Genomic DNA, 27,641 nt, shown 5'->3' with positions numbered 1-27,641 from the left:
TAGAGGTGGAAGGTCCACTGACACAGCTCTGTGAGCTGTGCCAGCTGCCATGAGCAGCCTCAGGAAACTCACTGGCTCACCACGCCAGGCAGAACTGTCCCTTTGTTCTGTTTGTTGGTGTTCTATCGGGGGGAACAGATGTTCTGTATGTCTCCACAGGAAAATCCACACAGCACATCAGAGCTATAGACATGAGAGAGCCAAAAAAGAGTCTGGGAGAAGCAGCTGCATTGCCTGCTACAGGTTATAAGAGTCATCTGCAACTGAGGCTGAGCCATCTAAGGCTGGAACATCCACAGGGGAATCTCAATATGCCTGTCCTTGTGTGGTGGAGGATGGGACACCTTTTTATAGGAGGTCCTGAGGATGGCACTCAATCAGAGAACATAGTACATGCCTTCAAGCAGCACACAGGGGACAAGAATGGAAGCAGGCCACAGTGGTGCACATCACCTGGCTACTTGCTGGAGATGGAGGGCCAGACAATGCCATGAGCCTCTGCAGGATGGAGGGCAGAAAATGCCCATGGGCCTCTGCAGGACAGAGGACCAGACAGTGTCACAATGCCCATGGGCCTCTGCAAGACAGATGACAAGGAGGTGCTGCTGATCCTTTCCCCACTTCTGTGGAGGAATGAACGCTCATGGGGTGGAAACCACTCCAACTTCTTTCCAAGAGGCCTTCAGAGAGACCTGCCTACTCTGTAGAAAGGTCTCATTATAGCCTTCTAACAGACCTAGGAAGGCATTGATTGTACCAGCAGTCAAATAAGCAGATAAAGGGTTTAAAAGCAGAAGACACCCTGTCGCAGGAACCATAAGGCTCCTGGTGGAAAAACTCAGTGCTCCGGGTGGGCTACCCCCTCCCCCAATCTGTAGACCAGGAGGCCCCTTTAGACCACCTGAACCACACACACTGTTGGCTGCATGCCGGAAGCATGTGCTAAGTCCCTACTGCTAAGGACACTACATGCTGTAGTAGAAGACATGAAGGAATCCAGCTAGCATCCTCCCCATTGGCTGGCTAAGGTAGTGCCAGAAAGTGCTATGCAGGCTACTGGGAAGGACTGTCACAAAGGTCCTGCACAGCTATGAACTCTGCTTTCTACGCTACAACATGCCAGGTCCTGCTGGTGCAACAGCAGCCCAAGTTCTATGGTACAGCCAACAGTTTTCTGACAGGGTTAAACCCCACTCTACAGCAGAGAACTCAGGTAAGCCAACAAAGACCCATAGTGATGAGGTCATGGGCCCCAGTGGGGAGGCTACTGCTACTGTTTTCTCAAATGATATGTCTGTCATAGTGTCTTCCCAGCATTTGTGTTTATGTCTCTAGATTACTTCTACTGTGAGCTGTGGTCAAGGGCACTTCTATTTGTAACAGTACCAGTTACTTCAGAGAATCCTAATGGGCCTAAATGCTGAGGATACATGTCTGCTGCTGTGACATGTAGAAGGACAAACTTAATACAGCTGTTAACTCAAAAACATCTTCTCACTGAACTTTCTCTCTTTGAGCCTTGGTTAGGTGGGAAAGCACTGTTTTTACCCTACAACCTTGTCTCAGAGTCTGCTGAGCCACGTAAGGGAACAAAAAGGGAAGTTCAACTGCCCAGAAGAGACAAGTTCATGGAACTGGTGCCACAGATGGTGTCTATGAACCAGCCACTGGCTTCATTCAGCCCAACATGACCCCAGTGCCCTTGTGTTCTGGCCTCTGTTGATTGAGGGTGAACATATTTCTTTGCTTTTTTGTGTTGGTGTAAATTGTTGGTTGCAGTTTCCACCTAACAGTGGTAATATTCTGTATTACCCCACAAGCTCCGAGAACACAGCAGAAGCAGGCAGAAAGAAGGCAAGCCCTGGAGGATGTGGTGTGGCAGTGCAGCTCTTTCCTCTGGACTTAATGTAACGACTGGCCCCAAGGGGCAGAGACTGTGGTGACCTACAGAGTACCTTGGCCCCACACTTATAACAATGAAATAAGAAATGACCATCATGATCAATAGGTCTGGTTGATGGTCATGGAGCTGTTACCATCCAGAGGCTCCACTCACTATCCCTTGTCCCACGTCAGCCACACATGGTCTCGTGTGCTGTGCGGTAGACAGTAAGTGGAAGCTTGACTGAGGGCTGGGGAGTGGGAACACTTTTCAGTGCTGCAACTGTTTGAGGGTCAGCCATGAGTAACTAATAAATTAACTGGTAAGTCGGACTTGGAACATGGGTGTTTCTTTATGTTTCCCAGGAGACTGCCAGCAGCAGAGCTATTCCCAGCAGTTCCAAAATGGAACAGTCAAGCGTATGAATCAATTATGGTCTATGCAAAGCACAGACATGGCAGTAGGCAAACAGACACAGGAGAGCATGGGCCCACACTGCAGGACTCCACTTATACAAGTCCAAGCAACAATGCTGTGAATACCATCGAAGTGGAATGGAGATAGCTTGAGTTGAGGGTGGTAGAGACAGTGGCTGACAGAGCCAGTTCCTCTGGGCCACAGCATGGACTGTACTTTCCTCACGACTTTCCCTTTGAAGCTTCAAAGATCTGGGTTACCCATGCTTTGGTCTTTTTGTCAACACCTAGGTGTCCTAGTGCTCAGCACCCGACTTGCCTGCAGTGGTCACCTGTGAGTGGCCCATAGCCCATGCCCAGCACCTGACCTGCCTGCAGTGGTCACCTGTGAGTGGCCATAGCCCATGCCCAGCACCTGACCTGCCTGCAGTGGTCACCTGTGAGTGGCCCATAGCCCATGCCCAGCACCTGACCTGCCTGCAGTGATCACATCTCGTCAGCATGAGGCAGTGTTTCCAGTAGTGCAGGTCCAGACCCTCTTCTGTGAAGGACTCATTCCTCTCCCCACAAAAGATGCACAGACTACAATGAAATAGAAAAGCTGGAAGTGAAAGCCACGCTTTGGCTACCATGACCACTCAACCCCCACTGCATTAGACTCAGGACTCCCCAGACTCCTCCTGTCCTGAAATGCCTGGTGCTCTGAGGGCAGGCTGCACCTCTTGGGGAGGATAGCAGGGCTCAGGGTCCATGCATAATACCTGGAGAAAGGACCTTACCAAACAGCTGGCATAAGTCACAGAAGAGCTAGAGGACAGCCCAGGCCCTTACAGATTGGACCTGCTCGTGGACAGGATGTCCACGGCAACTGCTGTGGAGCAAAGACAGGGCTGAGGCTGTGGTGGGCCCAAGGCAGTGTGGTGTGGCTTAGGGCAGTTTCCAAGCTTTGGAATCAGGAAGAGGAGTCCAGAGACGGAGAGTCACAGTGAGCCAGGGAGGAGATGCATGCCCAGGGCCTCTCCATGGCCCCCATGCAACAGACACAGGTGGCATCACTCACTTATCCAAATAGTGGTTGTCTGGGATTTCTGGAGTCTCAGGTGGGGCAGCTTTCCTTCCCTGAGGGTCTGAGCAGATTAAAAAAGCACAATTTAAATAATGTTTGGTTGAAATGTTTAAAGTTTCAGCAAAAAGTAGTAATTTAAAAAAATGTCATTTTGTTTTGTTATGAACCCAGTGGTAAGGTGTACACACAGTCTGTATCCAGTTAGGGCTGCAGAGTCAAGAGAAGCAGCTTCTTTCTTTTTCTTAAGAGTCAAATTTGGGCCCTGCACACCCCAGGAAAGCACTGCTGCCATGTGCTACGCTGCAGCCCTGGTGTGTGGCCAAGGCCTTGCTATGTAGCTTGGAGTGGCCTCATACTTGCTGCAGCACTCTGAGTGAGAACAGGCTCAGGTTTGCACACTTGGTCCCCAGTTGGTGGAACTGTTTGGGAGGGATTAGGAGGTGTGGCCTTGTTGGAGGAGGTGTGTCACTGTGGGCAAACTTCGAAGTTTCAAAAGCCCATGCCACTCCCATCACTCTCTCTGTGTCTTGTGCCTGTGGATCAGATATGAGCTCTCAGCTACTGCTTCAGCACCATGCCTGCTGACTGCTGCCATGCTCCTGCCATGACAGTCATGGGCTCACCCTCTGAAACTGCAAGCCCCACATAAACGTTTTTTTCTACAAGGTGCCTTGGTTATGACATCTTAGCACAACAGAAAAGTAACTAAGACACTCACCATCCTCCTGCCTCATCTGCCATTCCCTAGCTCATATGTATGACACCAGGCCTGTTAAAGGAAGTGATTTTGTTGGGTTTTGAGACAGTCTCACAATGCAGCCCTGCTGGCTTGAAACTTAGGTAGCCCAGAGTGGCCTCAAACTCACAAGAGATCCCCAGTCACTGAGTGCTGGGATTAAAGGTATGTGCTTGACAAAGGAAGTGATTTCATTGTTGAGTTGCCCTGATTGGAATTTGCTCACCTTGATTCTTGAGCTTCATAGCGTCATTCTCCTAAGACACAAAGACAGAAATAGTCAGGAGCGAACTGCGGCTGGGAGCTGTAATATACTCAGGATGCACCATCCTCAAAGTACATGTCTGGATTTGTTTGATATTTCCACCAAAGAGTAACAGAATTCATGCTTTTCCTATTTATTTATTTATTTATGACAGTCCCATCTGTCTGTCTATCTACCTACCTAATCTATTATGTATCTATGTATCTACCTACCTACCTACCTATTACGTATCTATGTATCTATCTACCTACCTATTATCTATCTATCTATCTATCTACCTACCTACCTACCTATTATTTATCTATCTATCTATCTGTGACAGTCTCATCTATGCAGGCCAGGCTAGCCTCAATATCGCAATCCTCCTGCCTCAGCTTCTTCAGTGCTGTAATTATAGGCACTCAGCTCCACAAAACTATGAAAGAGTCATCAGCAATCTTTTCAAGCCAAACCTGGTGGTGAGCACTTGTGATGTTGGCATCTGTTAAGCAGAAGCAAGAAGGTGACAAATCTGAGGCCAGCCTGGGCTACTTGATGAGTTCTAGGGTAGCCTCAGCTACCCCGTGAGACTCCATGTTACATCAACAACAAAACAACTCCAGCATTTCCTCCTGCTCTGTTTAAGCCCCTTAGTTCCGCCATTCCATAGACACACATACACCAAGGCTACCAATCTCCTCCACAGGTGACTTTCATTTCTATTAGTCAAGTGACCACAGCCCCACCAACACAGGTATGGCGGGCAGCAGACACCTGGCCATGTCCTAGCTAGCTTGTGACCTGGAGTGAGCCTCTAGTTAGCCACACCTGTAAACTAGCAGGGAAACCACTCAGCACGGTCAGCACGGACTGCACCCCCCGGTGGCTACCATCCTGCCACAGTGGTCCAGGAGGCATCGTAGTCTCTGTCAGGGGAAAGGCTGTGGCCAGCTTTCTCCAGGCTGCCCTGCTTCCTCCTTCCCTTACTGCCAGTCTCCCACGGGCCTTTGGTGGGAAGGTCTAGAGACCTTCAGCCCTTTTGGGGCAAATATATTTGTAGACGTGTTTTCTGCTTCTCGACTTGTTCTTCCCATTTGGGTGGAGAGCAGCACGGGAGACCTCTGCCCACTTCACAACACCCTTGGAGCTTGTGTAGTAGCCGTGGCCATAGGCGTGAGGAGCTTGGAGGCAGGCTCCAAGTGTGCCTTGAAAGAGTGAACTTTGCACTTGGGACTGTGGGCCTTCTTAAGACCTCTGCCCTCTTACATTTTAAAATTACTTTAATTGTGTCTATGGGGGCAGTAGCACATGCACATCACAGTCAAGTACAGAGGTCAGGGGACCACTTTATGGAGTTAGTAGTTCTTCTATCATACGGGTCCCCGGAAAACTCAGCTCACCAGGTTTGGCAGTAAAGACCCCCTGAGCCATCTTGAGGGTAGGCAGAAGAACTTTCCCCTCAAGCCTCACAGCAGCAGCAGCACTGGCTAGTGACTGACATGGGACACCATGGGCCTGGTGCAGGCCTTCTTTTACTTGTGCCCCAACCAACCAAACAAAAGAGAGTAAAGCCACCCTCTGCATCCCCCCCCCCCCCCACTCAGGCGATATTCTGACCTGGGCTCCAGCTTGGGTCTCTCTCAGAGCGGCCAACTGGCCCTGCAGAGCCTTCATCTCCTCTTTCTTCTGTTTTTCTGCTTCCTTTGTGGCTGCTCTTTTCTGGGCCTGGTTAAAAAACCATTTTTCCCCATTAGAAGAACTTTCTGAGGGTAGCTTCAGACATTGGGAGACAAATTATAGCATCAATTTGGATGACTGTAACTCATATTAAATTCTTCAGTGATTTACTAAAGGTTTGTGCATCACTAATCCTGCTCTTCCCAGACAGGGGATGATGGTCTCACAGCTCACAGGCAGGACATGGGCAAGGACAGGCCAGGGCCTGGCTCAGGGACCTCCTTCTTATTACAGACTGTGCTTCTCCACATGGGACTCCTTAGGAAAGACACTGGCCGTCCATTATGTCTCAAGTAGCACTGCTATTTCTCTCTCTCCCTTGTCCAGCCTGTCCTGTATTCACAGCATTCTCTTAGCTCAGCCTCCCAGTGCTGAGATCACAGGCAAGAGTCAGCAAGGCTGGTCCATGTTCCAGGTCACTTCTTAAACACAGACTGCAGTTTCATCGACTCATGAACACCAACTCACCCTGACTTCAGCCTCCGTTGGCCTGCCATCTATCTTAGCAAATCCTTCAAAAATGGCTTTGTAGAGAAGGTTCTTGCGTGTGCTGCTGTCTTCTGGAGGAAGGTGCTCCAGGGTGAGGGCTGGGTGCTGTCTGTACATGTCCAGGATGATTTTGACTGCTGTCTCTCGCACCTCATATACCCTGTGCTCCAGGGCGCTCAGTGCAAACTGCAAAGAAAGCAGTCTCAGCTCTGCTACTGATTTTCTAACAACAAAGTTAACTTCTCCCAGCACAAAAGTGACTGATGGGGTACTGCAAAGACTTGGAAAATAAAGACAAGGCAATGAGGAGACAAGAGCAGAGGGAGCCACATACCCACAGATCCCTTCAACATGCTGGCACATAGCACACTTAAGTTCAGAGCTATGCTTTGCTTTTACTTCTAGTGTGCTATGAAGCACTCTTTAACTTCCATCCATCCACACTTATTATGAAATACTCCACATATACAGGGGACTAACACAAACCACAGGGACGCAGCATCTATGTCAAGCAGGGCAACACCTCTATGGGATTTTTGTTTGTCTGGCTCTCCTGTACCCTGTCCATCTCCCCAGGCTGCTTTCTTCCCCTGCCTGGAGGTTCCCTTTCATCTGCAGCTGATGTGTGCTGCTGCCCACAGGCTGTCACTTTGCCTAGTGCGTCTGTCTGTGCAGCTTTGTCATTGTAACATTATGAGCAGGGTGCTGGGGATGCAGCCAGTGTTAGGAGCACCTGTCTAACATATCCACATGTTCTGTCTCTAGCATTGTAATTGTACATAGCACCAAAACATATTGGCGAGATGGCTCAGCCAGTAAAGGTACTTGCCACCAAGCCTGACTGACTGAGTCCTAGCCTTGGGACCCACAGTAGAAGGAGAGAGCTGACTCTTACAAGTTATCCTTTGACCTCTACATGCACACTGTGTCTCCTGCTCCGCCAGTGCTCAGTACCATGCTTTCCAGATCCTGAGCTTACTCACCTTATGTCAGTGGTTCCCAACTTGTGGGTCACGACCCCCAAAGACCATCAGAAAACACAGATATTTACATTACAATTCATAACAGTAGCAAAATTAGTTATGAAGTAGCAACGAAAATAATGTTATGGTTGGGGTCACCACAACATGAGGAGCTGTATTCTAGGGTCGCAGCATTAGGAAGGTTGAGAACCACTGCCTATGTTTTTCATTTTAACTGCACTGTGGTGCCGTCATACAATCATGTCACAATGCACTACCCCGGTCTAGGCTGGCATTGGCATGTTAGAGGTCAATGCCTCCCCAGTGGCTCTGGGCACTGGGCCTCTCATTTCTCACACTTCTGAAGGGCTCAGCCTGAGCCCCACTCTTAGGTTCTACCCTACACCTGCTTGTTCGCCATCACCATCAGGCTCCCATACTGGGTCCTCTGCTCCTTCCAGTCTGTTTCATGTACTCTTACATCAGAGACATTGGTCTGCCCTTTCCTGGAGCCTCCCTGCCTCGGCATTCAGTCTACATTGCACAGCCATGCCCTGGCCCTGCTCATCTATTCCTGCAATCATCCCTGCACTCCTCTTTTCCTTTCCTTTGCATCATCAGGTGGAGCTGAATGTGATGGCAGCCATCAGTGTCTCACTGGTTTATTCTGTTTCACTTCAGACTTAAGCCACACACACTAGGGGTGTCCTGTACCATGGACAGCAGAGCTTAGCCATAAAACAAGTGTCTGGCAGTGATCCAGGCAGGAGACCAAGATAGGCATGGTTTATATTCTGTATTTTAAGCAAAGAAGTTTGTCAGAGGTCATTGTCATGAGCTATTGTGGGGCATGATGCAATTACAGTTTATAGCAACTGATAATTCAGATGTCAACCCACCAGTGGAATGTTCTCTGATGGGCTAACCTGTCGAACAAGGCTTGCAGGCCACCAACTCTGAATACTATTGCTTTCATCTGTAATTTCTTATGCAATGATATCTCCCCATTACCATGTATTTTCATGAAATGTGTATTTGTAATCTTTTGATTACATCTAAATCTTATGGGCCCATATATCTATAGGTTGTCAGGAAAATGACTTTTCATTTAGCTATATAATTGTTTGTTCATTTTTTCAAGACAGTGTTTCTCTGTGAAGCAGTCCTGGCTGCCCTGGAACTCACTCTGTAGATCAGGCTGGCCTCAAACTCACAGAGATGTGCCTGTCTCTGCCTCCCAAGTGCTGGGATTAAAGGCGTGCGCCACCACTACCTGGCATATAATTTTGATATATAGAAAATATACTAGGATATACTTCATAGCCAGATCTATTATCCCATGAGACTGTAGACACTTAAAGTCTGCTTTGTTCCTTTTACTCAGACTAACAAAAACAAAAATAAAAACAAAAAATCTCTCCTCAGTCTAACATAAACTGCATGCATTTAGCTCATTTTTATTTCAGAGCAAGTTCAAACTAGACTAAAGGCCATTGTAAATAGATCATAAGTTTAAAACTTTACAGTTATGCATAAGGTCAGAGTCGCAGATGTCTACCAAGGTTACTAACACCCTAAGAAAAGCCTGCCAGTTCTTCGCTCGCCAAGTCTGCTGGTAAACGCTGTCTCACAGTTTGCTGTGCTGGGCACTGTGCTCCCCGACTCTGGTCCTCAGACCTTGGAACCCTACCATGGTAATGGTTCTGCTTGTTATCGTCTATCCTAGGAATGTGCTATGTCCTTGAGGGTTTCTCAGGATTGCAAGGAGTTAGAAATGTGTGGATAGTCAGGCAAGAGAGAGCTAAGAATGAGAGCTGAAAAGAAACTGTAGATCGGGGCTGGAGAGATGGCTCAGTGGTTAAGAGCACTGACTGCTCTTCCAGAGGTCCTGAGTTCAATTCCCAGCAACCACATGGTGGCTCACAACCATCTGTAATGAGATCTGGTGCCCTCTTCTGGCTTGCAAGGACACATGCAGGCAGAACACTGTATATGTAATAAATAAATCTTAAAAAAAAAAAAAGAAAAAAAGAAACTGTAGATTTAGAGAAGAAGGAGAGAATAAAGAGACATGGATAGAAAAAGCATATTATGAGTAGACTCATCCCACAACCCTTAGAAATAGTTTATCTCTGCTGGTTGTAGAGCCTCCTTTGGTCTCTGGGAGAAAGATTTTTAAGGCTGGACCATAAAGACTTCCATTAGTGCTGTGGGATGGTCTGTATGTCAAATTGCTCTGATTGGTCAATAAATAAAACACTGATTGGCCAGTGGCCAGGCAGGAAGTAGGCAGGATAAGGAGAGAGGAGAATTCTGGGAAGTGGAAGGCCGAGTGAGGGAGACACTGCCAGCCGCTGCCATGACAAGCAGCATGTGAAGATGCTGGTAAGCCACGAGCCACGTGGCAAGGTATAGATTTATAGAAATGAATTAATTTAAGATATAAGAACTAGATAGCTAGAAGCCTGAGCCATTAGGCCTAACAGTTTAAACAATATAAGTCTCTGTGCTCTGTGTTTACTTGGTTGGGTCTGAGCGGCTGTGGGACTGGCGGGTGACAGAGATTTGTCCTGACTGTGGGCCAGGCAGAAAAACTCTAGCTAAACATTAGAAGTTTTTTGTTTTTCAGGTTTTTTGAGAAACCATATTATGTAGCCCAGGCTGGCCTCAAACTCATGATGTAGTCAATGATAATCTTGAACTTCTGATTCTCCTGCCTCTACCTCCTACATGCTGGGATTACAGGAGTGTACAGCCTGGTGTATGCCGTGTTGTAGATTGAACCTGGGGTTTTATGCTTGCTCCCCACTATGGACAGTGTCCTGTGCATTCTATGCTCTTACTAATTAGTGAGGAAATAGCAGGAAGACCCAGATGTTCCCGCATGCTCACTGCCTCAGTCACTGACTAGACAGCCCTGCTCTAAGCTGTGGTGCTGGGGCCAGTGTCATGCCACATGAGGCTGGCTCACCTTCATCACATTGTCCACAGTGAAACCTGAGTTCCCAGTGCCCAGGTCTCTCAGCAGCCGGGCCAGAAGGTCCACTTGGCTCATTGCCAGATGAACGGAAGCATTGGCCTTCAGCGGCTGCACCAAGTAGGACGGGATGAGCTGGAGAGACTTCACCTCCTTAAACAAGGCCATTTCCTACAAATGTAGCACAATTGGTTAACTATTACAGGTAAAAAGCTAGAGGTGACTTAGTACAACTTAGCATGACTGTCACATTGAACACCAAAGGGAACAAACAGGGAAGTGAAGGGACAGTGACAAGCCACAGGAGAATTAGGAATGGGAGCTGGGGTCTCTTGGAACCATAGATCTGGGCAGAAGAGATCAACACAAGAGCCAGGAGAACTTTGCAAAAAAAAAAAAAAACAAAACCCTGAAAACCTGAAGGCTTCTATTCTTGGTATTTTTTCTGAATGTAAAGTTTAGAAAGAGATTAGGATTAGAGATAGAATTTTAGCATCAAGTATCAATGATTCTCTGGTAATATGATCACTGGTGGACCAGAGTGAAAGTCCCATCCAGTGCTTCCATTGTTGGGTGATAGGGCTCCTTAAACTTGCCCCACCACATGCGCTCAGTATGTAGTCACGATCTCTCTTTGTGTCTGGACCATGAGTGATTGTCCAGACACAAAGCACAACGGCATAGTAAATATGGCCTCCAGAGGTCAGGACAGCAGGTTCCTGAAACAATAAGTGGGCCTGAGCATGGAGGCTCAGTTAACCTGGTAACTTTGAAAGTTGATTTTTATTTATGTGTGAGTGTGTCTGTGTGTGTGCACTTGTACTATGTGTCTGTGTGTGTATGCCACATGAGTGTAGATGTTTTTTGGAGGCCATAAGAGGGCATTGGATCCTGTGAGCTGGAGTCACAGGAGGGTATGAGAAACCACACGTGGGTTCTGGGACCCAACTGCAGTCCTTGGGAAGTACAGCAAGCACGCTTCACTGAGCTATCTCTCTAGCCCCATCTGGTAACATCTGGCACAGGATTACCTCAAATAGTGAGTGCTCAGCTTTAGACCACCCGGAAACTAACAGGGAAAGCAGACAGAGAGGCACACTCCTGGAGCCCTAGCACAGGGAGGCTAAGGCAGGGGAACTGTGAGTTGAGGGTAGCATGGCTATATGGTAAAACTGTCTTAAAAAAGCATTAAACATGAGCTGAGTGTGGTGGCACACTCCTGCAGTTCTGGCTGCGGGAGGCTGAGGTGGAGGAACACCTGTGCCCAGGGAGGTGGCCTGGGTGACATGGATAGTCCCTGTCTCTTACGGAAAACAAAAACCAAACCAACTTTCCATGTAGGAAAGAAATGAAGCAATACACACTTTCATTTGTGCTGAGACTCACTGCAATCCTCCTGCCTCTGTCTTTTAAGGGCTGACATCTTTTCACAGGAGACACTCTGCCCACGCTCTACACTACAAGCACACGGCAGCACCTCTATTCTGTTTATTTTTTTTCCATATCTGTTTTCCCTGAAATTTAAGTTTCTTAATAAAACCAGGTCTGAGATTCTTCACACTCTGAAGAATGACAAAAGTTCTAAGACAGATGTATACACTCACAAACTTGCATCAAATTTTAAGGAATTCTCCGATTTTCTCAAGTCCAGATATGGAGCTTAAGGATCCCTAAATCAGCTGGGCAATGCACATCTGTAATCCTAGTGCTTTGGAGGCTGAGGCAGGAACACCATGTCTAGTTCTAGGTCACTCTTGGCTACACAGCAAGTTCCAGGTGAGCCAGGGCTACATGAGATCATGTCTCACAATAAGAAAAACAAAACAAAACAAGGTTCCTAAACTAGACGTGCTCACTGGCTACTTTAAATAAAGCCAAATATATTTTCACAGTACTTCACACACTGTGTCAAAAACCTCTTGCCTATTTACATGTGGCTTTTCACACACTGAGCCTAGAGAAAGTATGCTTGGTCAAAGAATGAGAACAGATAGAACAGTAGTGTGCTTCCTCTTTCTCTTTCCCTCTTGGTTAGTTCTCTAGGTGATTGCATGTTATCCATTCAATCTGCGCACGCGCATGTGTGTGTGTGTGTGTGTGTGTGTGTGTGTGTGTTTGTGTGTGTGTGTGTGTGTGTGTATGAGTACACCACAGAGGGAGAGTGGAGGTCCAAAGACAATTTGCTGGCATTCTTTCCTCAACTGTGTGGGTCCATCTCAGGGACTGGACTCAGGCTGTCACTTGGTGGCAGGCACCTTTTACCCACTGAGCTGCCACCCTAGCCCTTTCTTTGTTCATGTGAAAGGTGTGTGTGCATGTCTGATGTGTGTGGAGGTGGTGTGTGTGCATGTCTATGCACACTGGTGTGTGTGGAGGTGAAAGGTGTGTGTGCATGTCTATGCACACTGGCATGTGTGGAGGTGAAAGGTGTGTGTGCATGTCTATGCACACTGGCATGTGTGGAGGTGAAAGGTGTTTGTGCATGTCTATGCACACTGGCATGTGTGGAGGCCTGAGCTGATTTCAGAAAAATCTTCCTTCATAGCTAGTCCACCTTGTTTGAGGCAGGGTCTCTTAATCAAACCCAGTGACTGCCAACATGGCTGGTCTTGCTAGGCAGCTTGTTCCATGGACCTATCTCCACCTTCCAAGGCTGGGATAACAGGTGAGCGAGCGCCCACAGGTGTTAATGTGGGTTCAAAGGATCTTATCTCTGAGTCAGCAACGGCTTCCACTGCTGAGCCAACTCCCTAGCTTTATCCATTCATTATTTTTATCTCCAACAAGCTGGGTATAGAATCTTGCCTGCAATCTGAGCACTTGGAAGTTAGGGCAGGAAGATCACTGAGTCTCAAGGAGCCAGCCTGGACTACACAGTGAGTTCAAGCATTACAGAACACAACAACAAGAAAAGCTGATGTGTAGACAGGGCTCATCTTTCCAGTGTTGGGGAGCATGGTGGTAGGTGTCTGAGGCTCTGAAGGAGAGAACCCCGCAAGGCAGAGTTCAACATCCACAAGGTGTTGGGGAAGTTCAGACCTGAATGAAATTCACAGCTATGACACGGAGGCGAGCCGAGGAGTCTCCGGTCCTGCTGAGTAAAAGGGGAACAGCTCTCTCCACACAGTGTGTTGTTTCCAGTCTGCTCAGCTTGTGCTTGGGAATATACTGTGTAATTATCATTTTCAGCAACTTCAGTGAAGCCTGGAAGACCTGAAGAAAATGAGGTCAGACAGATCAGCTGCTGTGGTGGGAGTTCAGGAGGAAACAGGAAATCAACAAATGTGAACGTTACACTATAATCTGCTTCCAAGTACGGCACCCCAGGCCCGGGCCCTGCTCTCATTTCAGCCCTCACCACTTAACCCTCCTGACCATGTGATGCCAGCTCACCACTCCTGACAGACACCCAGTCCTCAACTTTTCTTTTTTGGGATGCTCATTCTCAAGCCTGTTCAGAGCTACTAAAAGGAATGCAACTCTCCGGCCCCTCACGTCTCATGAAAACAAGGAGAGCTGAATGTCGGTCCGCACATCTGCTGAGTTCTGGGAAAACGGAGGCTGTGCAGAGCAGAGGAAGTGCCCAGGCAAGGACGGCATCTCCCACCTGCCGTTTTCCCTGGAGCCTAGGATGTGCCTCTTGCTGGAGAACCCTCATTCCTGGCCTACTGAAAGCTAACTCACGGTTATGTCAATGACCTGGGGACAGCAGGCAAAGGACTTACTGAGGTCACAATGTCCTTTATGGCTCTTCTGATGAGAAAGACAGATGCTCTGAGTATGTTTTTCAAATCTTCCTTCTGGGTTCCAACAGGCATCTCCATCAGCTTCTTGTACAACGCCAGCAGTGCATCCTCTCGGCAGGACCACGTCTTAGAATAGGCCCCAGCCACCTGCCAGGAACAGCAGTCCTGCTTTACCTCAGGAGGCAGACTGTCCGGCCCCACACAGCCACCCCAGACTGCCATCTTGCACTTTAAAACTCACTTACTCTGCAGAATGAGAGGTAGAGCTGTGTTAATGTGAAATTAAGACCTGAGAGCTCCACATGTGAATGGCAGGATGTACACACACACACACACACACACACACACACACACACACACACACACACACACACGAGTGCACGCGCACACATGCACACACACACTAAACAAAGCAAAAACAAAACAAAACAAAAAACCAAAAAACAAACAAACAAAAAAACCCCTAGAGCTGTTTTCCCTACTTTTCCCATTAGTGTGCTCCAAGTTTGCATGCATGTGCACACTGTATGTGCAAACATGCGTGCCATGCATGTGATAACTCGGGTCTTCCTTTTTACCAAGGTTTCGCCTAAGGTGTCAATGGCAGAACTGGCTTCTCTCAAGGCCTTCTCTGTCAAGGGCTCGGGTTCCCCTGAGACACCCCGTCTCCGGACATCACTGCTGTCTGGCTCTCTCACTTCTGGTTCTGCAGATGTTTCCCCCAACTGCTTTCGAGTAATAGGAAGAGGCCGTTCATCGTAGGGCAGGGCGTCCACCTGTAGGTGAGCAGAGGCAAGCAGAATGTTGTGGGTGGCTGCTCTGCCCAAGATGTCGCCTCCACAGCCTGATGGGCTGCTGGGCGAGAGGTCTAAAAGGATTACTCATCTAAGTATAAGTAGCACCAGATTAGAATAATTCCTATAAATGGATTATAATTGGAAAAATTTGATGAAGCCTTCCATTCCTGCCTGAACTCACTTAGACATGGAATAACAATACTCCCACCACAGAAATTCAGCTCAGATACTAGTCACCTGCAGCCATTTCAGTTCAGCTGACACGAAGTTCAGGAAGGGTCATCCCATTATTTTTCAGACTAGTGTTTGCTGACACACTTTTACTGCATTGCACAGAACAATAAACACGCTTATTATCTGGGGGCCCAACACAGCCCCCCAGTTAGGGAATCTGTAACAAGCTCCTCTGTGGTGCTCCTTGGTGAGGCAGCTGCCACCCTAGCCTTCAGTCCTCCAGTACCTCACTCACCAGGCACTGTTCGTGGTGCCTTCCAGCCTTGTCCAGTCAGAGGCAAAGGCACAGAATTAAAAGGCAGGTGTGCAGTAGAGTGGGAGTGGAGAGGGAGCACTCCCAACTCGGCACTGAAGCTGAGACAGTAGGCGATTGTACACATGTGAGGAGAACACATTTCTGAAAGTCTGAAACCACTTGTGTGAAACCCTGAGACAACATGGAAGACTAGGCCTCGGCGGCATCAGTACTCTAAGATGGACACATGTGCAAAGGCCCTTCTAGAAAGGCCTGGTGGGGCCAGTCAGCATAGGGATCTCCTCTGTTCTTGCTGCTGCTTCAGGGGCTGGAGTGTGACTGAAGTGGGGACCTCTTGACAGTAGGCAGCCTAGGGAGACAAGGAGCTGGGGAGTCAAGTCACAGGAAGAAATCCGCTTTCTGCTGACAATGTTGAGCTTCTGAGTCACACCAATCCTGAAACCTGCAGGACCCATTGTGTTTCTAGCTGGAACAGTCAATAAAAAGCCCGGCTTGCTTCAGGTTTCCTGTGTTCTAACAGGCACGGTGACAATGGACACATGACTGAGGCTCTATCTGGAAAGTACGTATAGGGGAGTTTACCACTTATTTTGAGACAGGATCTCACTCTATTGCCTTGGGTGTCCTGGTACTTGCTATGTAGTCCAAGCTGAACTGGCAACAATCCTGCCTCAGCTTCTTGAGAGCTCCAGGTACAGGCAATTTTACACATGCTTTCTTATTCTTTGAAGCAATGCTTGAAGTATATGTATATATTTTCTTACAGAAGAATCATGGGTTCAAAAGATACTTTGTGAGCCCACAGATGACATGGCAGACCCAGAGGGCCCAGCAGGGTGGGTTACAGATGTGCCTCTCAAGGGATGTGGCCAAGGGACTATGCTTACTCATGCTCTGCTCTAGTCAGAGTGCTAGGTCCCTCCTAGATTTGAGGAGGAGGGTTGGCCCTGGGGACAGATACATACCTATGCTTTGGGATTAGTACCCAGTACAGCCCAGGTCCTCAGTGATGCTGCTGGTTAACAGTCATGCTGGAGTGGAGTAACTTACATGGCTCCTAGGTGCAGGGCCTGCGGCAGGCGGGGACTGGTCCACTGCTGAATGCCGAGGAGAAGATGCCAAGGTATATGCCAAGGGCTTTTCCTGGAGGATAGGGCCTGCAAATGTGTCTTCTGTTACTAGCTCTTCTGTGCGCGGGAGTGAGGACACTGCCTTCCAGTGCTGGGGACTGCTGGGTGAAGCAAGGGGCTGGAGGGGCAAAGCGAAAGGCCGCTGTATCTGGAGGAAAGAGGGACAAGAGGTCATGACCACGGCAGGCCATCTGAGGGACAAGAGGTCATGACCACGGCAGGCCATCTGAGGGACAAGAGGTCATGACCACGGCAGGCCATCTGAGGGACAAGGGGCCATGACCACGGCAGGCCATCTGAAGGACAAGGGGCCATGACCACGGCAGGCCATCTGAAGGACAAGAGGTCATGACCACGGCAGGCCATCTGAAGGACAAGAGGTCATAACCACGGCAGGCCATCTGAAGGACAAGAGGCCATGACCACGGCAGGCCATCTGAAGGACAAGAGATCATGACCACGGCAGGCCATCTGAAGGAAGCCATGCTGAGTGAGGAACCCTGGCATGCTCATGAGCACACAACAGCCCACTCTTAAGTCCCAGGACCACAGTATCTCTTCAGCTATCTCTGCCATGGTTACAGTGCAGCCTACAAGCAGCGCCAAACACCTGGCAGCAGGAGCATGCACGCTGGGGCATGTTTCACAAACGTATCTGTGCTAGAAGCACACTAGTAGGCAGGCACTGGGGCAGGACCCTCGGTTTAGAACTGGCCATGCATTAAACAGCTAGTCAAGGGACTCTTCACAATACAAACTGGCAGAGCTGACTGGCAGGGTCTGCCCTGGATACCACACTGCGATTCTCACTGGTCTATGTTTCTACTTGCAAGGAAGGCAGAGGTACACAGCCATCAGTACCAGCCTGAGACTGGCAGCCTAGAGAAGGACTGGTAAAAACTGGCAGTCTGCATGCAGCACCAAGCCTCCCTCCCCATCTGCATCCAGCACTGTGTCCCCTTCCTTCACCTGCCATGGAGTTATCATCTCCAACATGGACTGTAAGACTAGGGATAGGGTGCCTGCTAGAGGTCTGTCTTCACTCACTCAGACTAATCCAGGGGGTTTTACACCCGTGGGCACATGGTGCAGGTATCACAGCCCAGACAATGTAGAGGTCAGGCTGGAGGGGTCCCTGGTAAGTGACAGTGCCTGGATCTTCCTGACACTGGGCTCCTCCTCATCTTCTATGTGAACTCTAGAAGACCCCATCACAGCAGAAACCTGCTGACTGCACATGGCATGGAGTTCCTGCTTTAGTCCACACATTCACAAAGCCCAAGCACAACTCTGATTAGCCTTCACTCTCTCCCACTTGCCCCTACCCTGTGGCCCATTCTGACCTCTGGCTCGCCCTGCAGGAGGCCATGCAGCTCCAGCTGTTCGTACACCTGGGCACGGTAGTGTGCCATTTGCTGTTTCTTTTCCTTGGCCAGGTCATAGTCTTCTTTCTCCACTGCGCAGCGCTTCTCCACCTCGTAGCGTCCCAGGCGCTCACCGACCTGCGGCACACACACAGGCATCTGCTCTCACAGGACAGTTGTGGTTGGGAGTATTTGTGCTGCATGCTGTCTCAGCACAGGGTACTAAGGAGCTCCACAGGCCAAGACAGCCCAATAGCCAAAGGAGCAGTAAGCCTCCAGTTCCATCTCCACATTTTCACATTCAAGGTGCTGCTTGTCCATCCCCAGTTCTACCTGCCTGGGACTGACTCCTTGTCTGTTGCTCAGCCTTAGGAACCCTGTGGGGGTGGTGCAGAGGAGACCCAGCCCAGGCAGAAGCGGAGGGCATGTTCTCAGAAGCTGTACCTTCTGTAGGTCAGCGATGGCTTGCTTCAGTTTCTTGGCATGGTCATAGCGCTCCTTCTTGACAGCGTCCCGTTTCTTTTCATCCAGCCTGCGGATGATCTGTGCGACTTCGGGGTCTTGGTACATGTCAAATGCCAAGTCATCAAGTGGAGAGATATAGTCAGATCTCCTAAGGAGAGAAGACGAGCCCCTCAGGTCAGGGGAGTCAAGAGCTCATGTTGAACACACAGCTAAGGAAGGTCCCAGCACAGTTCACAGGGCCTCCTATGTGAAGGAGTATAGACTCAGAGAGGCTGGTCAGGCTGCAGTCAGGAGCTTTCTGGGCTCCTGCTCCTGGTGCTTCACTGAGCTGCGTGTCAGGCTGAGCCTCAGATAAACTCGGCATCCACGACCATGTGATTTTTGCCACTATTCTTAAAATGTACAGCACAGCAGTGATTAACCTCCTTCTGGGTTACAAAGTGCAGCAATAGCATGTGCCAGGACCACACTGCACAGATTCAGAGGACCAGTTTCAGGGTCTCCCATCAGCTGCACTGGCTGCATGAAGTAAGCCAAACACAAGCCGTGACTTGGGTATTTTACATCTAGGTGAAGTTAAATTAAATATTATTTGTCAAACAAAGAATTAGTGGAAAACTTGAATCATAATAAGCTCAAATGGAACTTGGGCATATACCATTTAAAAATCCTCAGGCTCCTTTCTGTCACCCCATGCCCCATTTAATCCGGCCCCCTGACCGCCAGCCCAGTGACAGTGATGGACAGTTGCAGCTGCTCTGAACATCCCTTCTATCCAGTAATGTAAGGGTTGACATAACGTACATGTTGCCCCCACATACTGCATATTAACTCTCAACACTATGCTTGCAACTCTACATCACTTTGCCATGATGTCCCAGAAATAATATAATTTTATTTTTAAAAACCTCACTAAAAAAAAAAAAAAAAAAAAGAAAAAAGTCCCATGGCGCCATAGTCAGAATTTCTAGGGCAGGAGCACAGCCACTCTTATGCAGCACCCCAGGGCCAGGTCAGGTTCTCACAGTGAATTTCAGCACTGACACTCATGCTTCACCAAAACCTGGGGGCCAGACAGGCCAGGCACAGTCTGCTCCAGCACTGAGGGTGGAAGCTCCTCTGGAGCATGCACTGTGTGCTGTGGCTGCTTTGCAGGCTCAGGCTTTGGGGAAGGCAGAAATCAAGTGTGGCCACCAGGAAGGAGCTGACCAGTGCTGACAGAGGTGAGGGTACACTCGGCTCTCCCACAGACTCAGAACTCTGAAGCAGAGCCTGAGAGCTGTGGCCTGGTGGACAACTGCATCACTGTTCTCAGGAACCTTTGCTGACACCTGTACATACAGAACTGAAGCATTTCTGACGGCAGCAGTGCAGGTGTGCAAGATATGCAGTCACCTTAACCTCTGCATGGACACAAAGTAACCCAACCAGTGGCTTATCTGCTCTCACCTGACCTAAGCCTCCCTGAGACCCCGAGCCCTTTGGAATGACTGAGTTGTGAAGTGTCCTGCGAAGGAATGGAGGAGGGGTCTTACCCAGCAAAAGTTCCTTCTAGGGCTGGGTCCTCACTGTGGGGACTGTGGCCAAGGTAGTGGTCAATCAGCTTCTCTCTAGAGGTCTTTGGGAACAAAACATCTTCTTAGACTCTCAACAAACAAAGGACAAAACAAACCTTAACTTTACAGCTGTCTAAGAGAGATGCTAACAAGACTCAGTGGCCCTAGTCTTCTGGTTGGGCAGCTAAAACTCCTGAGGAAAGTTTTGAGCCCTTCTGAATTGACATATTTTACGGTGAGAATTAAAGATTCCTCCTCCCACAGAAATTCCTTTTATTTTTTAGGAAATTCCTATTATTTTTATTTTTATAGGAAATTTCTATACTTACAATATTGCTTTCATCACCAAAATCTGCAGGGTCTCCAATGATATTTATTGCAACCAAAGCCACCTAAGAAATAGTCAAATCAGTGTTTGAGATGCTTTAAGCCCTTTAACCAGCTCTTGCCTGTGGTGTTATCAGGTAGGAGGGTGCATCCCCAAGTGCACTGACAGGAAGTGATCAATACATTAAGAGGACTACTCTTTTAATGCTCAACCAAGTTGATATGGTTTACAGGGTTCTAAAACAATAATCTTTAACCTAGGGTTTTGGTAGAGTCTCCCAATAAGAGGTCTCTATCCACATTACCCCAGAAAAGGAAAAGAAACACTAAATTAACACAGCTCAGTTTACCCATGTGCTGATTTTCACCTCTCATTATAGGTGGAGAAGTTGCTCTCCTTCCCAACCATTACTGCAGCCCAAGTTCCTAACCAGTTCCTACTGGTAGACACATGCAGATAGGGTGGAAGGGGAAAATGTTAGAAATGGTCCTTCCTGTTTCCTGAGGCCACATATAATGGATGTCATGATGTAGCAGCTGAGTACCTCACAACTCATTTGCCTGGTACAACAATGTGACCTGTTGGCTTTCTCCTACTCTTCTTGGAGAGGCAGCAAGAGTTATAAATGTGTGTGCAAACAAGATTGTTCTGGACACACAATTTCTTTTTTCAGGGTGGGAAGAGGTACTGGGATTGAACTCAGGCTTTGAGCATGTGTCCTACTACCCTACCAAGCACCCTACCACTGGCTACACAGGGGCTGTCCCTAATGCTTTGGCTGGCTTTTGGGAACTTTCCCCTCATACTGGGTTGCCTTGCTCAGCTTTAATACAAGGGGAGGCGTTTAGTCCTACTGCAACCTGATATGCCATGCTTTGTGGATACCCATGGGAGGCCTGCTCCTTTTGGAACAGAAACAGAGGAGGAGTGGATTGGGGAATAGGAGGAGAGGAGGGAGGGGAAACTGTGGTTGGGATGTGAAATAAATAAATAAATAAATACATTTAATTAAAGAAAGAAACAAAGAAAAGTCAGCAGTGCAGCTGAAGCAGCTGGCCCAGCTGCTGGTAAGCAGCTTACACGGGCACTGGCCTTGGGCGGTTCAGAGGGTTCATCGGCATCATGCTGCCAAACAACAGGCTGCCAAACAACAACAGGCTGCCAAACAACAGGCTGCCAGTCACACATGCTTAGGAAAGCACAAGGCAGGAACAGTGCAAGTGGCTTCCATAATGGTGTCAAGCTATGACACACAACAGAGGAACCCTTTTCACACTCTTTATCTGAGTCTGGTCCAATCAGAGGCTCTTGTGTGCCCTACGACTACATGCCAGAGGCGACATATGGGAGAACCTGGCTTCACAGAGCAACAGCCACTCATACTACTGCTCTCGTGGGAGCACCCTGCCTCTGCATGTACAAGGCCACCTGAGCAGTCCTCTCATGCGGGGGTGCTGTGGTGTCAGGGCAGAGCCTCGAGCACACGCACACATCTTACCTGATTATATATGTTGTACTTGTTGGCATGGTTTTGGTGAAAAATCAGCTTAAGAAACTGCCCCACGGCATCCACGTACACAGACTTGAGCTCCCGGGCCTTGCAGCCTGTCTTTCCATTGTCGCAGAGAGAGACATAGCTGGAAGGAAAGCCACAGCTGAAGCACGGTGCTGACAAAGCCTTGCCCACTCCCACCGAACCCCACAGGGCCTGGGTGAACAACCTAGGGACCTTCCAGGTCAGGCTCCAGTGAATGCTCTTGAGAAAAGCTTTCTACCTGAGAAGCAGCTGCTGCTGCCCCCACAGATATGGTAACTCTGCCTGTTAAGCATATGAAATCCCACATGTGTGTTGGGAAGATCACCACGGGCCAAAGAGGCACAATCCATGGAGCTGTGGTGTTCAGTGTCACCACTACACACTGCATTTCATCCTCACCCCAGTCTGCGGAATCGCTCTGCTTGGTATGGCACCAGGTATTCGGGCAAGCTTTCACTGATGTAGAACTCGACCTTACTGGAGATCATGTACTGGTGAGCGAGCAGCTGCAGCTTCCTTATCCGACACCTCTCCACCATCTGGAGAACAATCTCTTGTGGAAACTGGCAGAACCTAAAAGCAAACACAGTTCTGGGGTCCTGGGCAATGTCTGCAGTTTTCCTGTCTGCCTGCTTTCAGGCAGGGGAGTGTGAGGCACAGCACATTGGATGTGGGGTAGTGTGACCCGGGTAAAAGACTGCTGCTTCCTCCCTTCTAAAGCCTGGACCTAAGGCTGATCGACTCTGCTGGCCACCTGCAAACCCAACCTCAGGCTGTTAGGACTAAAGGCTGAAGTGGACTTCAAGTTTATCAGGAGACAAATCAACCATTCTTATGGGGCTGTACCAGCAGGCCAGGCAGAGCCAAAGGCTTCCCACAGGACCCTGAGGACATAAGTGAAGCACCTGCTTACGATGGCAGGCTGTCGCCATCCAGGAGGAGACTTCCGGGTGTGCTCAGAGCTCCAGGGGCAGGCTGAGCGGGAGCATCTAACTTTGCTCAGGACCTACACACTGCATGAGTACTAAGTGAAACTTGGCTAGAGCACTCCTTCCTTCTGTCAGCAAGGAGCCCACACAGCAAGGCAGTCAGGACTCAGCAGGACAGCGTGTGGACACGACAGCACTGACACACATTAGCTGGTAGGTACTATGCGCATGTGGAACAAAGGGAGCTCTGAAGGGTGGGGCAGTCAGGAAAGACCCCCTCCCTTCACAAGCATCAACATCACTGTGCGCGTGTGTGTGTGTGTGTGTGTGTGTGCGCGCGCGCGTGCGTGTGCTGCCACTGCTGGCCAGGCTCTTCTTCCTAGATCCCACTCAGAAAAACCATAAACTGGGTGAGGCTCCTTTGGGGCTCTTCAAGAGTGGAGCCATTTCCCCAACCCGGGTGGAGCACAGTTAGCCTGGGTACCACTAACACATCAGCCCTGTGCTCACCTCCCAGTTCTCTGACTTCTTCAACTCAGGGTAAGTGCTCTCCCATTGAACTACACCCTAAGCCTCCCATCCTTATAACACACACTGACAGTGACAGATTGCTTTTGAATAAACGTAATCTGCTTTGAATAAAAACAGCTCAGTGGGTGTAGGTGACTGCTGCCAACCTGAGCTTGATCCTTGGGATCCATACAGTGTTAAGAAAGAACTGAGTTGGCCAGGTGGTGGTGGTGGTGGTGGTGGTGGCGGCGGCGGCGGCGGCGGCGGCGGCTGCGGCGGCGGCAGCAGCAGCACACGCCTTTAATCCCAGCACTCAGGAGGCAGAGGCAGGTGGATCTCTATGAGTTCGAGGCCAGACTGGTTTACAGAGTGAGTTCCAGGACAGGCACCAAAGCTACACGGAGAAACCGTGTCTCGAAAAAACAAACAAACAGACAAACAAAGAACTGAATCATACAAGTTGACCTCTGATCTCCACACACATGAATGGACATATACATAATAAATGTAAAAAAAAAAAATCATCTGGAAACAGAGACTGGTGTGCAGGCTGGAGCAGTCAGCTCTGGAGATTTTAAGCCTGGATCCCAAGTCTCTGAGAAAGATATGGCAGAAACTTCCCCTATCCCATAAGTAGTACCCTGTACCCAGCCCTACCAGCACCCTGAACATGCTTTCTGTGCCATTGCTGACAGGACACCTTGTCTATCTTGGTGACACTTCTTTTGAGGATACTTTTCCTTAACTTCTGCAACATATTTAACCTCAGGTATCAGGAGACTCCTGGGCCAAAACTAGTGTGACTCTGTTGGGGTGACCAGGAGTACACATACCCTCTCCTTTGGTAGCCTCTGGAAGCATGGATATAGTTATGACCTTAAAGAAATACCATGCCAATGACAAATGGGCCATGTTAGTGTGACTTGCATAATTACTGTTACGAAGCAAGCCCTGTGTGTCTACTTAAGAACCTTCAAGCTTCATGGAATTGCAGGGCAGACACAGCTAATGCTGAAGATCTCTGCAGAGGGGAATGCAGAAGGAAGAGAGTGAAAGCTTTACCCTTTGCAGCTGGAGGGAGGCAGGAGACCACTGGCATGGGGAGCTTGGGAGAAAAGTGGGTATGACTCGACGCATGGGCCTGGCCTTCCCAGTGGCACCTAGATTGGTAGATGTAGGGATGGCATGCCTGGGAGGGAGTACACCAGGAACCTCAATACCCACAGCTCCAGCAAGTGCTGTTCTGCCTCATCTGCTTGACTTCTCCAGTCCCTCAGAGCTCAGGGATAGAGGGGAGGGGGTTTACCAGGTCCCCTCAGAAACCCCAAGAGGAAAATGCACTTTAATTTTAGTGATTTAATTTAATTTTCACTGAAATACACCATATACCTGACTAGAAATGCATTTCATGTTTTTAGATCATGAGGTAAACCCTAAATGTATTCAGATTCAGAGGTGTGTTTTCAGCCCTGCCCCTCAGTCCAGCCTTACTTTGGTGACCTCCAGCCACTGACAGTCGGTGCATGGATCATTAGTTCTCGGGCACTGAAGCCATCTTCATGTCCAGAAGAGCTGACCACTACAAATCCAATCTTGTGGGGCATTCTGCACACATGGGCTATTCAGAAGATCAGGGAAGAGTTCTGTGAAAGAATTCAACTAGGTTAGATGTAGTGTTAGTTCACATCATACAAGATGAGCCACAGAGTACTCAGAATTGCCCACCACTCTGAAAAGGCTAGTTTGTCTAAAAAAAATTTTTTTTAAATGGATGTTCTAATTCTACTTCATGTATCATTTAAGCTGTCTTGATTTTCCTAAGAGTCTGACCTGTGCTGCGGGCTGAATTACATCCTTACTAATGATCAGACCCTGCCTTTGCTGCATGTGAATATGACCTTACTGGGGTTTCTGCAGATGTGATCAAATTAAAATGACATCTTATTGGGAGAAATCCATGGTGGCTGGTGTTGGGGATGTCTTTCTGTATGTTGTGCATGTGTTGCTCTGATTGACTGATACATAAAACTCTGATTGGCCAATAGCCAGGCAGGAAGTATAGTATAGGTGGGATAAGCAGAGAGGAGAATGCTGGGAAGTGGAAGGCTGAATCAGGAGATGCTAGCCCACTGTCCAGGGAGCAGCATGTAACAGGCACACAGGTAAAGCCACGGAACATGTGACAACATATAGAATAACAGAAATGGGCTGAGTTTAAGTGTAAGAGCTAGTCAGTGGTAGGCCTGAGCTAATGGCTGAGCAGTTTTAAATAATATTAGCCTGTGTGTGTTTATTTGGGTCTAAGTGGCTGTAGGGCTGGTGGGTGAGAGAGTTTTGTCTTGACCACAGGCCAGGCAGGACAAGAGAAAACTCCAGCTACAAATGGCACCAAACGTGGGGCAAGAGTTTCCACCTAAAACCTGAGAAAGAAGATTCTAAAAACAGAGCTAAAAACAGCTTCCTCGTTGTCTCTCTCAAGACAGCGGCAGTCCGCGGGCTTGAGCTACTCCATGGCGGGTTCACCGCCTGCAGGCTTGACCTACAGCATGGCGGGAATGAGGCAGCTGCAAGCTGCACATTAGCCTTTGCTAGTACCACCAAAAAAAAAAAAAAAAGTTTCTGGGCTACACGCTGCTTGTATAGAAGCATAGACCCACTGCTTCTGAGAGTTGATGGTACACATGGCTACCAGACCTAGAGCTCGCTGTAAAGGTACCACACCATGTTGAAAAGCTGAGGTGGGCAGAGCCAGCAGCCACAGCTGCCATTTCAGTCTTAGAATGCTGCAGTTTAAAGCAAGAGATTCACACCAGGCGGTGGTGGCGCATGCCTTTAATCCCAGCACTTGGGAGGCAGAGCCAGGAGGATCTCTGTGAGTTCGAGTCCAGCCTGGGCTACAGAGTGAGTCCCAGGAAAGGCGCAAAGCTACACAGAGAAACCCTGTCTCAAAAAAACCAAACCAAACAAGAAAAACAAAAAGCAATAGATTCACAATAAGACAGATTCAGATGGGATAAACCTCTAAACAGTTTACAATGTGTGTAAAAATGTATGTAGGCTTGGAAGAGAAAAAAAAAAAGCAATATATGGAGTTATATAAAGAAATAGTTTTAAAAATAAAGTCTTTAAAGAGAAAGTAAAAGTAATATAAAAATAAGCCACATAAAGATGAATATCACACGGAGAATCTGGATTGTGTTGTCTTTGGGATTTTTAACTGCAGAAAGACATTTGATTGTAAAGGCTGCTCAGCTAAACCAATATGTATATTTTAAAGGTACCTTGACTTCAAAATTTGGATGTGAGGATATGTTGCTTTACAAAAGAGGCTCTGTTTTTGTTTCCACAGAAAGCAAGAGGCTATGGATTTGTTCCAGATTAAGATACATCAGGTTTGACCAGCCAAGACCCCCGGAAAGGTCTCTGATGACACCATGGTCCAGGTGATCCAACATCCAGAATGGTTTCAAGGCAACTGGTTCAGACAATACAGCCTCATGGACTACCCCATAATCCTAAAATTTTCTTTATGTCCCCATAAGAATACAGCGCCCTCATCCAGCAGGAATTAGTATGAGAAGCTATGCCCAAATTCCCAAATATAACAAGCTGGCTTTGGAGATGGAATTGGCTCACTCCTCTAAACCCAAGAATATTGCTAAAAGAAAAGGTTGAGATATTCTTCTGTCCCGTATCAGAAGAGCTCTCTAGTGTGCGACAGAGAAAAATCAGTATTTTTATTTAAAACAAGATTGATTATAAATGCCATCTTTCTAAAAAAGAAAAGGGGATAGTGTAGATATGATAGGATGAAAGGGTAGATTAATGAACCTACTTTTAAAGAGCAACGACTTGTTTAGAAATGTTTTACATTGGTATACATTTTAGTGTATTGATACAAATTTAAAGTTAATTTTGTTATACTGTATATATATTTCTACTCTTGTTTAAGGTATTATATGTTTATGTAACTCATTTAAATTGTAATGGTTAATTAAGAAACAGATTAATAGTTAGTCATCCATGATAATCAAATTTATATTAGTTAAGTTTTGTAGGTATACCTAGATATATTTCAATTAGGTAGATAATCTTCAAACACTCCAAAGACCTAAAGAATATGGCATTTAAAATGTTTTAAAAACTTAGACTTTCCTGGATAATGAGACACGTCTGTTCTGGCAGCACCAAATACATCAAGGAAGATGATGGGCACTGAAGAAACTCATTATAGAGTTTGCTTTCTTTGTGGCAAAAGTTAGCCACTGGGCAAAAAAGTG

At 48.0% G+C, this 27,641-nt stretch overlaps 1 protein-coding gene across 3 annotated transcripts in view; it reads right to left on the bottom strand.

Moving 5' to 3' along the window:
• Positions 1-27,641, bottom strand: part of Cep104 (centrosomal protein 104) — a 41,893-nt gene that overhangs the window by 9,604 nt on the left and 4,648 nt on the right. For 2 of the 3 annotated variants that reach the window (XM_037203249.1, XM_028860248.2), the window contains exons 2-18: positions 24,853-25,004; positions 22,322-22,495; positions 21,884-22,022; positions 20,387-20,449; positions 20,037-20,119; positions 18,481-18,649; positions 18,016-18,174; positions 16,593-16,820; positions 14,834-15,031; positions 14,235-14,402; positions 13,549-13,722; positions 10,504-10,680; positions 6,550-6,756; positions 5,962-6,069; positions 4,327-4,357; positions 3,359-3,425; positions 2,772-2,880 (exon numbers count right to left, since the gene is read on the bottom strand). In XM_037203249.1, coding sequence (XP_037059144.1) covers positions 2,772-2,880; positions 3,359-3,425; positions 4,327-4,357; positions 5,962-6,069; positions 6,550-6,756; positions 10,504-10,680; positions 13,549-13,722; positions 14,235-14,402; positions 14,834-15,031; positions 16,593-16,820; positions 18,016-18,174; positions 18,481-18,649; positions 20,037-20,119; positions 20,387-20,449; positions 21,884-22,022; positions 22,322-22,495; positions 24,853-24,965 — 2,367 coding nt within the window. In that variant the 5' untranslated portion in view covers positions 24,966-25,004. The remainder of the gene's footprint in view (positions 1-2,771; positions 2,881-3,358; positions 3,426-4,326; positions 4,358-5,961; positions 6,070-6,549; positions 6,757-10,503; positions 10,681-13,548; positions 13,723-14,234; positions 14,403-14,833; positions 15,032-16,592; positions 16,821-18,015; positions 18,175-18,480; positions 18,650-20,036; positions 20,120-20,386; positions 20,450-21,883; positions 22,023-22,321; positions 22,496-24,852; positions 25,005-27,641) is intronic. The other variant, XM_028860249.2, reaches the window with a different exon arrangement.

The sequence above is a fragment of the Peromyscus leucopus genome, chromosome 2 (assembly GCF_004664715.2).
Source record: "Peromyscus leucopus breed LL Stock chromosome 2, UCI_PerLeu_2.1, whole genome shotgun sequence".
Lineage (NCBI taxonomy): Eukaryota > Metazoa > Chordata > Mammalia > Rodentia > Cricetidae > Peromyscus > Peromyscus leucopus.
The sequence above is the reverse complement of the archived record's forward strand: the minus strand, read 5'-3'. Positions and strand labels throughout refer to the sequence as shown.